We start from the raw sequence: 14,062 nt of genomic DNA, 5'->3' as shown, positions 1-14,062 counted from the left end.
TTTGAATAAATAGCTTAAAATAATTGAATCATTAAAAATTACTTTAATTGTGTTGAAAATAAAAAGTGATTTGGTTTTTTTATTTGATTTACGCAAAACGAATACATTCAAACCAAAAAGGAATGAGAATAATTATAATTTATGCTAAAAAACAATGACAATAACATATCAACAAATGATAAACATAATTCGTCAATGTTATGAATATTATAATGAACATATAACAACATACAAATTTCAGTTATAAAAACAAGATTGTAACGAAGACGATACATACGCTGAATAAAAATGAAGAAAAAATAAATATTTTTTTTATAATAAAAAATTCCATTTCAAAAAGAATAAGAAAATGAATATTTTCATTTCTTACTCTTCAAATGAGTTATTTTGCCATGTTTGACTTTAACTTTCTTTTCCTTGCTTTTCTCGCCATCTTTCTTCTCCTTCGAAGTTTTTCTTTTCTTTTCTGATTTTTTTGTCATTTCCTTCACTTTATGATTGTGTGTTAGTTTATCTTTATGTTTAGTTTCTTCAAAAGATTTGTTGCTCAAAAATGAATCAGAAATAGCATTTGATGATGTTCTTATTCTTGTTCTGATTGCTCTTGCTTTCGTTGACGTTGATGAAGGCGATGACAATGAAGAAGAAGAAGATGATGATGATGGAGGAATTTCAGATGCAACCACAACATCCGCAAAACTATCAGATGCTTCAAAATCAGCTTCATCCTTCATTGTTTCGTTATCATCAATTTTCATTTGTTCTGATTGCTCCATTGTTTCTTGAACATCTTCATTTGAAACTGAAGAGGAGCTTTCATCATCATCATTATCTTCTTCTTCATTGTTATCATCATCACTGTTAACAATTTCCTCTTCTTTCTCTTCTTCTTTCTCTTCTTCTTCTTCTGTTATTGCTAATGAAGAAGGTAATTTCATTTGAGCTGGTGATGTTGAGGCAGCTGCAGTTGAATGTGTTGAAATTGACTTCAAATCTGATGAATTGGAAGAGGAAGCTAAGGAAGAAGAAGAAGATAATGAAGAAGAAGTAGATGATGATGATTTTGCTGTTTTTGTTGAAGAAGAAGAAGAATTTGGACGTGAAAGAAAAGACAATGGAGAAGTGGCAGCAACAATAGCAATATTCGATGATAAAGATGATGATGATGATGATGATGATGATGAAAAAGAAGGAGAAGAAATAGAAGAAGAAGAAGATGATGATGATGATGATGATGAAGATAAAGAAGAAGAACTAACAAACGATTGAGAAGGAGTAAGCACTTCAACTGTTGCTATTGTTGTTGTTGTTGTTGTCGAAGTATTTGGTTTAATTGTATTGCGTGTGATGATGGCAGGAGAAGGTGTACGTGAATGAGGATTGTTTGCGCTTCCTTTTGTGGAGCGAAAGAAATGTTGGCTTAATTGAGAAGAGTTTTGAGCTGTTTGTTGTTTGCCTGCTGTTGAGGGAAGTGAAGATGATGATGAAAGAACAGATGAAGAAGAAGAAGAAGATGGTGATGAAGAAGACAAAGATGAAGGATTTTCATTCGAAACTTGCTTTCCAGCTGGTGCAGAAGACAAAGAAGAAGAATCTTTTGTGGTTTTCGCATCGCTTCCATTTTTGACATCCATGTCATTTGCATCCTCACTTGCGGAATTTTTGTCGTCTCTGTTAATTGCCCTTCCTATTTTGTCGCCAGTTACCATTGAACTTCTCAAAAGAGGGCGAGATTTTCTTTCCGGCAGAATTCTTCGTTGTGGGAAAGGGCCAAGATGACTAGAAGTGCTTATACTGAACAAAGAAGAAAGAGGAAGAGTGGAAGAGGAAGAAGAAGAAGAAGAAGAAGAAGAAGGGGAAGAAGAAGAAGATGTTGATGGGGTTGAAGAGGAGGAAGACGAGGAAGACGAGGAAGACGAGGAAGAGGAAGAAGATAAAGATGATGAAGACGATGATGAAGACGATGATGAATTCGAAGCAGAAGCATGAGACGAAGCAAAAGGCGAAGAATGAGAAGATTCTGTATTCGAATAACCAGAAGTAGCAGAATTGAATGAACTGTTCAAACCAGCTTCATTGTTACTATTAGTACTATTAATAGAATCACTTCTATTTCTACTGTTAATGGAATTACTAGAATTACTAGAATTAATTGAATTATTAGTATTACTGCTATTAACAGTATTATTGCTATTGCTATTGCTATTATTGTTATTAGAAATATTAGATGAATGATTATCTCTAATTGTGGGTGTGTCTGGTGGAGAAAGAGAATTTGAAGGTGTGGCAAAAGCAGAAGAAGATGAATTTTGTCGAATGGAAGACGAAAAGGGACGATGTTGGATGAGCATTTTGGAATGTTTGGAAGAAGAAGAGGGAGAAGAGGAAGAAGAGGAAGAAGAAATAGAAGAGGAAGAAGAGGAAGAAGAGGAAGAAGAGGAAGAAGAGGAAGAAGAGGAAGAAGAGGAAGAAGAGGAAGAAGAGGAAGAAGAGGAAGAAGAGGAAGAAAAGGAGGGAGAAGAAGAATTTAAAATTGAAGAAGGTGTGGAGGTGGAAGAGGAAGTTGAAGATGATGATGATGGAACAGCTGTAGATGCTAATGCAGATGAAGAAGAAAAGATGGAAGGAGAAGGAGAAGATGAGGAAGAGGAAGAGGAAGAAGAAGAAGATGAAGAAGAAGAAGATGAAACAGAAGAAGACTTAGGAGAAGGAGGAGCAGAAGTATAAGACTGCTTTGTAGAAGGAATAGAGAAGCATGTTTGAGAAGTGATGCTCAAATTTGGATGAGAAGAAAGCAGAGAAAGAGAAGAACGACGCAAAACACTCACATTTGCTCCTCTTTTGTTGGATTTCGCAAAATTCATTGTGGTTTTCTTGTCTTTGCTGTCTTTGTTGTCTTTCATATCTTTCAAATCTTTCAAGTCTTTTGCATTGAGAACAGAAAATCTCATTGGAGAACTTGATTTTCCTGTCTCATATGAGGCTAAAGAAGAGCCACTCCCACAATTCCCCATCATCGTTGTCGTCATATTCATTGTTGCTGAGGATGATGATGAGGATAAAGAAGATGAAGAGGAAGAGGAAGATGATGAAGGAGAAAAAGAAAAAGAAGAAATATTTGAAGTAGAAGTTGAATTAACATTTTGTGTAATATTTGATGTCATATTTGATGTGGCTGTAGCAACAGCAGATGAGAAAGCAGGTGGAATGATAACTGGCTGTGCACTCAATCTCGAAATTTCACTTTGAATCTTCCATTTTTTATGGACAGCTGCAAAGCTGCTATTGATGCTGATGTAACTAACATTGCTAATATTACTGTTGTTATTATTATTATAACTAAGAGAACCATTTTTCTTTTTCTTCTTCTTCTTCTTTGTGTTTTGCTTGCGTGTTTTGAATTCGAATGCTGAAAAATTCTCATAATCATACTCAGCATCATCGTACTTATCAAACTTATCATATTTATCTTCTTCTTTCTCTTCTTCTTCTCCTCCTCCTTCCCTTCTTTCTCTTTCTTCCTTATATCCATCTTTACTCCAGTTCTCTTCTGAACTTCCTGCTTCACTTTCCATTCCCCATCTCTTATTGCTATCTCTACTCAATGGACTCATAGCCTGCCTATATACTCCTCCATACGAATCTACACTTCTTCCTCTCTTCTCTAATTTCTCCGATTTCTCCGATTTCTCCGATTTCTCCGATTTCTCCGATTTCTCCGCTTTTTCCCCTCTTTCTCCTATTTCTACTTTCTCAATGGAATTCAAATTTCTTCCTTCGCTTCCTGTTGAAGCACCTCTAATAACACCAGCTCCAACTGCTTTTGATGACATTATGTGTTTGCTATTGGATGTTGAAGGGGAAGGTGAGATGTGAGTGAATGGAGTTCTGATACCACTGGAGAGAGCAGAAGAAGAAGAAGAGGATGATGAGGAGAAAAAATGGGTTTGATGAAAAATGCTGGGGGAAAAGACAGAGAATGGAGAAATGGAAGAAGAAATTGAAGAAGAAGAAGATGTTGTTGTTGATTCAGAAGAATTCGTTGCAAAAGAAGAAGAAGAAGAAGAAGAAGAACCATTAAAAACCTTATCCTGTGCAAAATCAGCATCTGAATAATCGCATCCACTCATTGCAGCCTCCACATCCTGCCTATGAACAATCGCCAGTTCTCTTATCACCTCCCTCACAGCACATTGATCAGTGTCTGTGTAATCCAGCAGTGTTTCACAGAAAGCTGCCCCCATCTCCTCCAAAATGGCTGGCGTGAAGTGGATGTCTTTGTACTTTCCGGCGCTGCAGCCGGCAAACGACGCCTCCATCGTGAACGAGTTCACCAGTCCCATCTCCTTCCACATCACAACTCTGGCTGCCCCTTCTTTCGACTTCTGCACCCGGAAATCGCAGTCAGCGTAGCTAAATGCAGGCGCCTGGCTGCTCAGCAGCTTCGGGAACACTCTCTCCTGCAGCACAAGACGCGGGTTCTCTTTGTTCTCACAACCAAATATGAAGATGTTCTTCTTTCGCGAATGGCCATGCAAGTCACAATAAAGAATAACTGAGCGGTCTTCGCAGAATCTCCGGATCATCTGCTTTGTGTAGAAAACAGTGGGGCTTTGCCTGCGTGTTGGGGACTGCCACTGTCTGTTCAAGTCGAGTCCGTGCAGATTGGTGCGGTGGTTCCCCACAATAACTCCGTCGGGGTTCAGCATTGGTACAATTTTGAACACGAAATTGTCTCTGAGCATCTTCGCCTCCAAAGTCGGACCTGTAAGAAAGTCGATTACTCCCTTCATCATAAACGACGCGTTGCTTTCCCCCGGGTGCACCCTCGCTGTGAACACCACTCCGTACCGGCGCTGCATCTGCTCAGCATCGCCAGACAACGATGTGACAGTGAGCAGATCAACAGCATTACCGGCGTGTGTTCTGCAAAGAGTCCGCCTTCGAACCACTTCTTTGCGCTGCGGATCGCTCTCCAGCTCGCGCAGATACTTCTGCAGATCGCTGTAGCTGTACGGAAAGTGATACGCCAAGCGGCATGTGTCTCCTGCCCCGTACGGAAATTTCACTGAGAAGGTGAGCGTATAAGAAGCTGGCATCTTTTTCTTTGTCTGTGTTGGATAATATGCAATATCTTCTCCAACTCGATGCCATCCGTATCCTTTTTCTTTGGCTAGCATTTCAGAATACAGTACAGGCTTCATGCCGAAATTGTACAGTGAAGATGGCTTGAACAAATTCACAATGTTAAATTTGTATTTCGTTTCTTTTCTTGTATTGCAAACAGTAAAGTAGTACCATTGCGTGTGCCCTCTCGTATTTGTATCTAGTCTTAATGTTAAGTCATATTCATACTGATGGACTTGTACAACTTTTTTTAAATTTCCACATTCGAATCTTGATTCAAAAAGAAGCGTCGAATCATCAGGTCCTTCAAGTTGATAAATAAATGGATGCATGATGTTTCCAACAGTTCCCTCGTTTTCGTTTCCAGAAGGTGGAGGATTCATCATCACTTTAAAATCTGGAATTTCATAAACAACGCGATTAATAAGTGGCTTTGTGGAAAATCCTCTTTCAAGGTCTCTTGCTGCCATTTCTGCATCAAAGCCTTCTCTAATAGGGGTCATTGGCTCTGAAAAAGGCATTTCATCCTGAATCAAAATTGGATGAGACATCAAAGATGTTGAAAGTCCTGTTTTTATCTGTTCTTCATCACACAAATTCCTTATAATAAAATATCAAAAGATTATTTAAAATTAAATTATGATAAGTTAGGGCTAAATCACACATAAAATGAAAAATATGAAAAAATAAAAAAATAATTATATAAAATGCAAATAAAAAACAAAAATTGTAATGTTCCAATTTATGAAAATGTTTTTGCATAAAAACCAACCATATTATCACCCCCTTACCAACAATCACCTTTCTTTTCTATTGACAATTATTGAAAAAAAAAATGAAAACAAAAAACAGCAAGATACAAAAGAAGTTCTAATATTCGGTCTTGATATTTTCTTTATGAAATCATGTTTTTCACTTTGAACAGTTTGTTCATGAAATACAGTGAAAGAAAGTCAATTGCAAATGATGAAAGAATAAAACAGGGAATTGCACTAATTGCTTTATATCTCATTAACAAAAAATATAACATTAGATGCTTTTATTTTAATTTTATTTTCACTTGAAATAAAATATTTGAAGAAATCGAGAGATATTCAAAACATTTTTATTGAATTTTTTTTGTTATAATTCGAGATTTCATGCAAAACTGTGAATAGTAAAAATTCTTATAAGAAAGAATTGATTGATCATTTGCATAATTAATATTTCATTTTCGATTATGTTTGGAAGTCAGATATCTCGAGGAATATGACAAGGAATCTGATGGCAGTATTTTTAGCGATTATGATGTTAAGTGTGCTCGCGAAAGACACCGAAGCAAAAAATATTGTTCCGATTGGGCAAGCAGAGAAGGTTGACAATGCAATATTCAATCATGTCGCATTTGTTGAGACAAGCTTCGCCCTCATCAACACCTCCTTGTGTGTGACCCATCTCAACATCATCCCTCTCGCTGGTTGTCCACTCCTCACTGCCCAACACCACTCTGCTGCCTCCATCTGCTCCTCCACTTGCACCACCCACCCACCTTCCCTCACCAACAACCACCACAACCAACGCCCCCTCTTCCTCTCTGCCCATGCGTCCCTCTCCCTCACAAACTTCTCCCTCACCACCCCTCAACCAGCCATCTTCTCTTTCCCCCTTTTCTCCTTACCAAAAAATCTCCTCCATAATGCCCACTCCCCAATCCCTGCCTCCTTCTCCATCTCCCACTCCTCTTTCTCCTCTTTCATCTCCCTCGTCCAGCCATTCTTTTTTTCTCCTTCCCTCTCTTCCCCTTCCCATTCTCCATCTCCATCCCTTTCCCCTTCCTCTTCCTCTTCCCCTCTCCATATCCATCACCAATCCCATCACCACCTCCAAATCCACCTCAATCTCCATCTCTCAAACACCCTCTTCTCCAACGTCTCCTCTCCTCAATCCCCTCTATCACTTCCATCTCTTACCTCCCACTCACTCAATTCATTCACCTCAACCACCTCTTCCTCCTCTCCCACTTCCACTTCCACCAACATCAACATCAATACAATTCCCTCCTTCTCTCTTCATTCATCTCTCTCTATCCACTCATCCATCTTCCTCCACACCCACAACCCCATCGATGGTGCCATTCTCCCCAACCTCAACAGCCCCTCCACTTCTCTCTCTGCCTTCAATGCATCTTTCTTCCATCAAACACGCTCTTCTCCAAATGCTCCAATCGTTCATATTGGAACTGAATCTCAAAGAAAATCACCTGGAAGATTGACTTCATTTGATGTGAACAGCCATCGCTTCGAATGGTGCGAATGGAATGATTCAACTGGTGGATCTTCATCTGGTGGTGCACTTTATGTTAACCGCGCAAATGCAAATCTCACAATCACTTCTTGTTCATTCAGCAATTGTTCAACTGGTGATCATGGTGGAGCAATACGTTGCGATTATTTGTTAAAAGTTGATATCGCAAAATCCAATTTCACCAGTTGTTATGCTGCTTATGGAGGAGCAACTTGCATAGCTTATCCACAATCAAATTCTGTTTGGGCATTCCAAGATAACAGAGTGGAAAGTTGTTCAATCACAAACTGGTGTGGAACTGGTTGGTATTTTGGTCTCGATAACATGCCATCAGACGGTCAATTCCTATTCAAAAATTGTGTCTGCATTGCAAATACCGGAGGTGATGCGACTGGTGCAGTAACATTCAATTGGCTTCCACCACAAAAACCAAAACAGTGCTTACTCCAAGAGTGCCAGCTCTTAAATAATAAGCTGAATGCTTCATCGACTTATGGAGGTGCTGGCATTCATTGCACCAGGACATACGACTGGATGAGCGGAAATAAATTCATCACATTTTGTTTCTTTGATGGCAACGCAGCTGCAAATGGAAGAGGAAATGATGTGTTCTTCAATGGCACAAGTATCACTCAATCACCATTCAATCAGTGTGGCTCAACAACCATCACTCAAAGAGTTTGGAATCAAGGAACAGCTGATAATGTTGAGTACAATGGCTGGCTTCCTCTCATAGCCCAGAACAAAATCGTGTCCAATAGCGGAATTGATATGGAAACCTGTGGTAGACCTCAGCACACACCATGTGCCACCATCGAGTATGCCCTCAACGGCTTCATTTCCCACCTCCAAAACACCTCCCTCACTCTCCTCAACTCAATATTTATTCCTTCTCAAACACTCACTTTCAGCGCAGTTGACACCAACATCACCGGAAATGGCACAGATACCACAATTATCTCTTCATATGGCATTTCTCAAACATCATCGTCTTCTTCCTCTTTACCAGATCCATCTGCCTCTTCTGCCCTCTTCCAACAAACTCAGGGCTCCCTCACAGTTTCTGCCCTCGCCATCGCTCACAACTCCTCAAATCCTATCACCCCCATCCTCTTCCACCTCTCCGAAAACTCCCCTTCCCTCAAACTCAACACAACCACCATCACCGGAACAGCCTCATCTTCATCATCAATCACAACTCCCCTCTTCTTCCTCACTGCTGGCTCCCTCGCCCTCAATCACACAGCAATCACCAGTCTCGCCCTCAACAGTCAAAGCATCTTCCACCTCACCTCCCTCACAGCTCCCCTCACCCTCAACTCCTCCAGCATCACCGATATCACCTCCACTTCCACTCCCACCAGCTGTGTCCTCTCCTCTGCCACCTCCCCTGCCCTCTCCCTCTCCCTCGCCAACTGCACCATCACCAGTATCAACTCAGAACAGTTGAGCCAACAGACTCCCACCAATGGCGGGTGCATCTCATTCGCCTCATCTGCCCCTGCCAACTCCTTTTCAGTGAGTGACACAAATTTCTCCAGCTGCTCTGTGAGCGAGGATACAAGTTCTGGAGGAAGAGGCGGTGCTCTTATGATCGAGTACAAGGATAATTCAGAAGTGTCGGAATCCTCCTTTTCCATCACCAATATCGTGTTTTCAGCCAACAAGGCCAGTGTAGGAAGAGATGTGTATTTTGTGTGTGATTCCCTTGTCGCTTCTGTGAAAGAGCCCTTGTTTGCCTTCATGAGAAGCATCACTCAGAAAGACAACTCGATTGTTGGACATGATAGAACAGATATGTTTAATGATTGGGATGCTGACTTGTTTATATTTCTTGAAGGATATACAGCTGACTCTGTATATGTGGATGGAACATCTGGAATGGAGAAGGTGTATTGTGGAATAGAAAAGGCACCATGTTTGAATGTGAATTATGGAATGGGGCGTTTGAAGAGAACGCTGAATATAAGACAGGAGATTATTCTATGTGCAAATTCATCTGTAACAGGATGCTTGGATGTTGGAGGAATCAATGTGAAAGCAAAGGAGGGTGCAGTTGTGCAGGTTGAATGCAAAAGAGAAGTTAGTGGTTCTGAAGAATGCATCATGAAATCAACATCACTGACAGAAATGGAATTTATTGGGATTATTGTTCCATCAAGATTTAACAGAACAATCACATCGGTGATTGAATCAACCACTCAAAATGGAGAGTTGCACATGAAGAATTGTGCGATCAGTGTGATTGGAGGGAAGGGAAGCACAATTGGATTTTCCTTGATCAGATCAACGGGAAAGATGGTTGAGCTGGACTCTGTCACGATTTCAGATGTGAAATCATCAGTCGCGCTGTTTTCAATTTCTCCTTCACACGGAACTGTGAATGAAGACGAATTCAGAGTGAAACTGTTGAATTGCACAATGGAAGCATGCAGTTTGGATGATTCCTCATTTTGTGAATATCCATTGATGATATCTTCTTCCGTTTTGTTTGAAAGCAACAACTTTTCGAATATTGAGAACAAAGGCAGCGAAGAAGGAGGTGTTGCAAAAGTGACATTGCAAGGGAATGAAGAATTGGTGATGAAATCAACAAATGCATCATCATGTTCGCTTTTAAAGAACAATGGAAAAGGAGGATTCTTGTATTTGGATTGTCAGAATTGCTTGAATGAAAAGCCAATTTTTTTTGAATCTGACTTAACATTTGAGAACAACAAAGCAACAATTGGAAAAAATGTGTTCATTTTGGGAAAGGATTTGAATAGTTCTGTGGCAAATGAGTCATTCAAGTTTGATTATTCCTCAATGAAGGATGATGACAATTTGTTTGTTGGAAGTGATAACTATCACCAAGAAAAGGATTTGTTCATGTTTCTGATTCCATACAGCTCATTTGAGATATTTATCTCATCAGAAGGATTTGATGTTGCGCGTTGTGGAAGTGAAGAAGAGCCATGCTTCACAATGTGGAAAGGGATGGAAAACATGAAAGAGGGAGATGAAATGAAAACAATTCAGATTGAAGGATCGACAATTATTCGAGATTCATTCAATATGTCAAATTATCGGATCAAAAAGAGTGTGAAGATGGGAGAAGAGAATGTGAAAGCGATATTGAATTTTGAAAAGTCAATTGGAAGTCAACTGGAATATTTCATGAAAAATGATATTCATCTTGAATTGACAAATATCCAACTTCGACTATCAACTGGATTTGACAACTCAGCCAAAACAATTATATCAAACAAAAATGGAAATTTAGTGATAAGTGGATGTTCATTCCATTCAGAAGCGGGAGTGAACAATGGATTTGATTGCGTGTTTGTGGATGCAATTGGAGGAAGCGTGGAAGTGAATGATTTGTCGATGGAATCATGTAATATTGGAAACAACATATTTGTCATTCACGATGCTGGAGTTTCTTGCCATTTTGTGAATGTTCGAGTGGATTCGTTGAATGAAAGCAGAGGATGTCTTCTTCAGATCAAAGGATCCGAATTAGCAACAAAAATTAATGAAGGAGGAGAGGAAATGAGTCTCAAAATTGATAATTCATCATTTTCAGGAGTGAAGAGAAGTGACAATGGAGCAAGCATTTTGGAGTCAAAGAGTGAGAAAAATATATGTTTGGTTGTGAATGAGAGCGACATTACAGAAGACAAGGTAGAATTGAGTGAAAAAGGAGGAGCAATATTCTTCACATTGTGTTCTTCAGGATCAATGAAGATGATTGACTCTACAATCAGCCATTGCAGCTGCACCAATGGGAAAGGAGGAGGGGTGTATCTAGTAACAAAGGAAAGAGGAGATTTGAATTTTTCATTTGTGGGAATGAAGTTTAGTTCAAATTCAGCAAGAGTGGGGAATGATATTTTCATTGAATGTTTCAACATCACATTGCAGATCAATGAAAGCCAATTTCAGTTTGATCTTCGAGAAGGTCATTATACTCGCCACAATGCGATATATGGAATTGATAGTTGTGAGCACACAAATGATACAGATCTGATTAATTTTGTGACAATTCATCAGAGTGACACAATTGTTGTGAGCAGAGTGAATGGATCGAATGAGAGACAATGTGGAACAAGCACACTTCCATGTGCTTCGATTGATTATGGACTGATGCATCTGTCTTCAGATTTCATGAGCCAAATGATTGTTGTCGGAGAGAGCGTGATTGGTGAAGAGATAAATCTGAAGGAAATGAGTCTGAGTTCAAAAAGCAGAGAAAATTGCAAGGTTGAAGTGAAATCAGAGATTGCAAAAACAAAGGATGCATTGGTTACAACAATCGGAACAGTCTCATTGGTGAGAGTGAATTTTGTGTTTGATTCAAATTTCATCTCTCAGCATGAATCATTAATATCACCAGAGGGAGGGATTCTTGAAATTATGAATTGTTCATTCAGCTCAAAGAAATTTATAGAAGAAGGAAATACCGGTTTTGCAAATATTCGATTTCACATAATAAACATGGAAAAAGGAGAATTTCAACTTGATGGATGCACAATATCAAATCTTGTGCTTCATGAATCTGCATTATATCTTTTATCTCCACTTCCATCAGTGATAGATTCATTAACGATTTGTAATTCAACAATAGAAACTTCTCTGATCGATATTAATGAATGTGGACAATTAAACATGGAAAAGTATCATTCAGAAAATATCACAGTTGAAGGAAATGAAGAATCATTGATATCTTGCTTGTCAATGAAAAAGATGATGCAGTTGACAAATTGTACAATGGATGGAGTCAATTCTAACAAACCAAAAGGGAAAATGATGAAATTGGAGGATTGCATTGATGTGAAAATGGACAATTGCATATTTGATGGGAGTACAAAGGAAAGAAATGAGCAGAATTTGAATGAGGAAGAAGAGATGTGCAGATGGGAAGGATCTCTTGTGGATATTGAGAAGGGTTCTGTGATGATGAAAGATACAACAATATCGAATTCTTCGTCAGGAGGATTGTCCATATCTGCTGGCAATGTGACAATTGAGAAAGGAGAGTTTATGAACAACAATCCATTCGTTGAAAAATATCCCTCTCTTCGCCGAAACATCATTTGCTCTGATTCTGCTTCACTGACTATTTCCAGTTTGAAGGGAGGAGATGGATTGATGCCAAATTCATCTCTTTGGATTCTGAATGATGGATGCACCCTTGGTGGAATATCAGGAGAAAGATCATCTCCTTTCTTCATTCCAAAACTCGAAGAGGCATCTCTCATTGAAAATGACAGCAACATTGCTGTGAAATTCAATGGAGCACTTCTTCTTCCTTGTGATTTGTCATTCAGATTAATATTCAAAACGGAGGATGTGGAGTTGGTTGAGACATATCCATTTGATGAAAACAGTTTTGTGTCTGAAGATGAAGTGATTGGAACAATCCCATCAGAAAATATTTCAACGATTGCAGATGAAACAGAAGTATCTGTGATGATTCTGTTTGGGAAGCAATTGGCTGCGACTTCTCCGCAGATTCTGAAGAACAGAAGTGAATCCAAGGTGAATGGAGATGAAAGGATTTCTGAGGGAGGAAAAGAAGGGAAATCAACATGGAATTTGATTGTTATTGTTGTGATGGGTGTGCTGTTTGTGATATTCATGCTAATATTTGTTGCAGTTGTTGTGCTTTTGCGAAAGAAACTGAGGGAAGCCGAAAAGAGGGTTGAAAAAGAGAGATTGGAAAATGAGGAGATAATGGGGAAGATTGAGAGGAGAAGAAAGGAAAACAATGGAGGAAGCTTTGAGATGAGTGAAATGCAATCCACGCTGCTGGAAGGGATGACAAGCCAAATTCCACTTCTGATTGACAACGATGAAGAAGATCTTCCAGATCCTCCTTCGATGAGCAACGATGGAATTTTGAATGAAAATGATCTTCCAGATTTGGAATCTTCATTGCCATTTTCTGAGAATGCTTCTGCTTCTGGAGTTCATCAGAATAATTCATTCAACGTAATATCAGCGAAGAAGCCGTTTCGAGAGAAGGAGAAAAGGAACATCAAAGCATTGCATTCGATGATTCATTCAGTTCAAGGTTATTTCACACTGGGAACAAGAGCGATGGATGTTGTTGATGGGAAGGAGGTGGTTTTGGCAGTTGCAGAGCTGTTTGAGCATTTGATTTCAGTTGATGATGAAAGGGTGGAAATGATGGGGAGGCAGTTGTGCCCATATTCAATCTTTGTTGAAGAAGGAAACGAAAATGAAATATACCTATTGACAGAAGAACTGACTGATGAAAAGCAGAAGGAAGAAATGAAGCGATGGAATGCGCCTGAAGCGGGAGATGAAGAAGAGGGAATTGAAAAGGCAGTTGTTTTTTCACTTGGACTGATTCTGCATGAGATGACAACCGGGGAAGTGCCTTTGAGTGAATGCAATGCAGAAGAAGCGCAGGAAATGATAAGGGATGGGGTGCGACCGCTGACAGAAGGAATCGAAGGAGAAGATCTGGTTGAGCTGATGGAAAGTATGTGGGCAGATGAGCCAAATAATAGACCAAGTTTGGTAGAAGTGAAAAAATCAATAAAGAAAATACGGAGAACAATGTAAAGTTTCATAAGTCTTTAATTCAATTTTTAACAACTTGAAAATGCAATATGCATTATGAAAGAGATTTTTTCTTGCA

General features: G+C 39.3%; 3 protein-coding genes across 3 annotated transcripts; 1 reads left to right on the top strand and 2 right to left on the bottom strand.

Moving 5' to 3' along the window:
• Positions 1-23: 23 nt before the first annotated feature.
• Positions 24-5,822, bottom strand: MONOS_4834 (putative zinc carboxypeptidase family protein). Its single transcript, XM_067874933.1, has 2 exons — positions 5,792-5,822; positions 24-5,727 (listed from the first exon to the last, which is right to left on the bottom strand). Coding segments are annotated over exons 1-2 (5,370 nt in total). The 5' UTR covers positions 5,794-5,822; the 3' UTR covers positions 24-359.
• Positions 5,823-6,417: 595 nt separating this feature from the next.
• Positions 6,418-6,708, bottom strand: MONOS_4833 (uncharacterized protein; the record flags this gene model as incomplete). The annotated part of the gene is made up of 1 exon (XM_067874932.1): positions 6,418-6,708. One exon carries the CDS (start codon positions 6,706-6,708, stop codon positions 6,418-6,420), a length of 291 nt encoding a protein of 96 aa, XP_067730877.1.
• A 1,026-nt stretch (positions 6,709-7,734) lies between these two features.
• MONOS_4832 (putative Protein tyrosine and serine/threonine kinase) lies at positions 7,735-14,048 on the top strand (the record flags this gene model as incomplete). The annotated part of the gene is made up of 1 exon (XM_067874931.1): positions 7,735-14,048. The coding sequence occupies one exon, from the start codon at positions 7,735-7,737 to the stop codon at positions 13,984-13,986; it is 6,252 nt and encodes a 2,083-aa protein (XP_067730876.1). The 3' UTR covers positions 13,987-14,048.
• Positions 14,049-14,062: the final 14 nt, after the last annotated feature.

Source organism: Monocercomonoides exilis (genome assembly GCF_001643675.1).
Source record: "Monocercomonoides exilis strain PA203 chromosome Unknown scaffold13-1861174, whole genome shotgun sequence".
Classification (NCBI taxonomy): domain Eukaryota; phylum Preaxostyla; order Oxymonadida; family Polymastigidae; genus Monocercomonoides; species Monocercomonoides exilis.
Note: the sequence above shows the minus strand (reverse complement) of the source record. Positions and strands in the feature narration are given on the sequence as shown.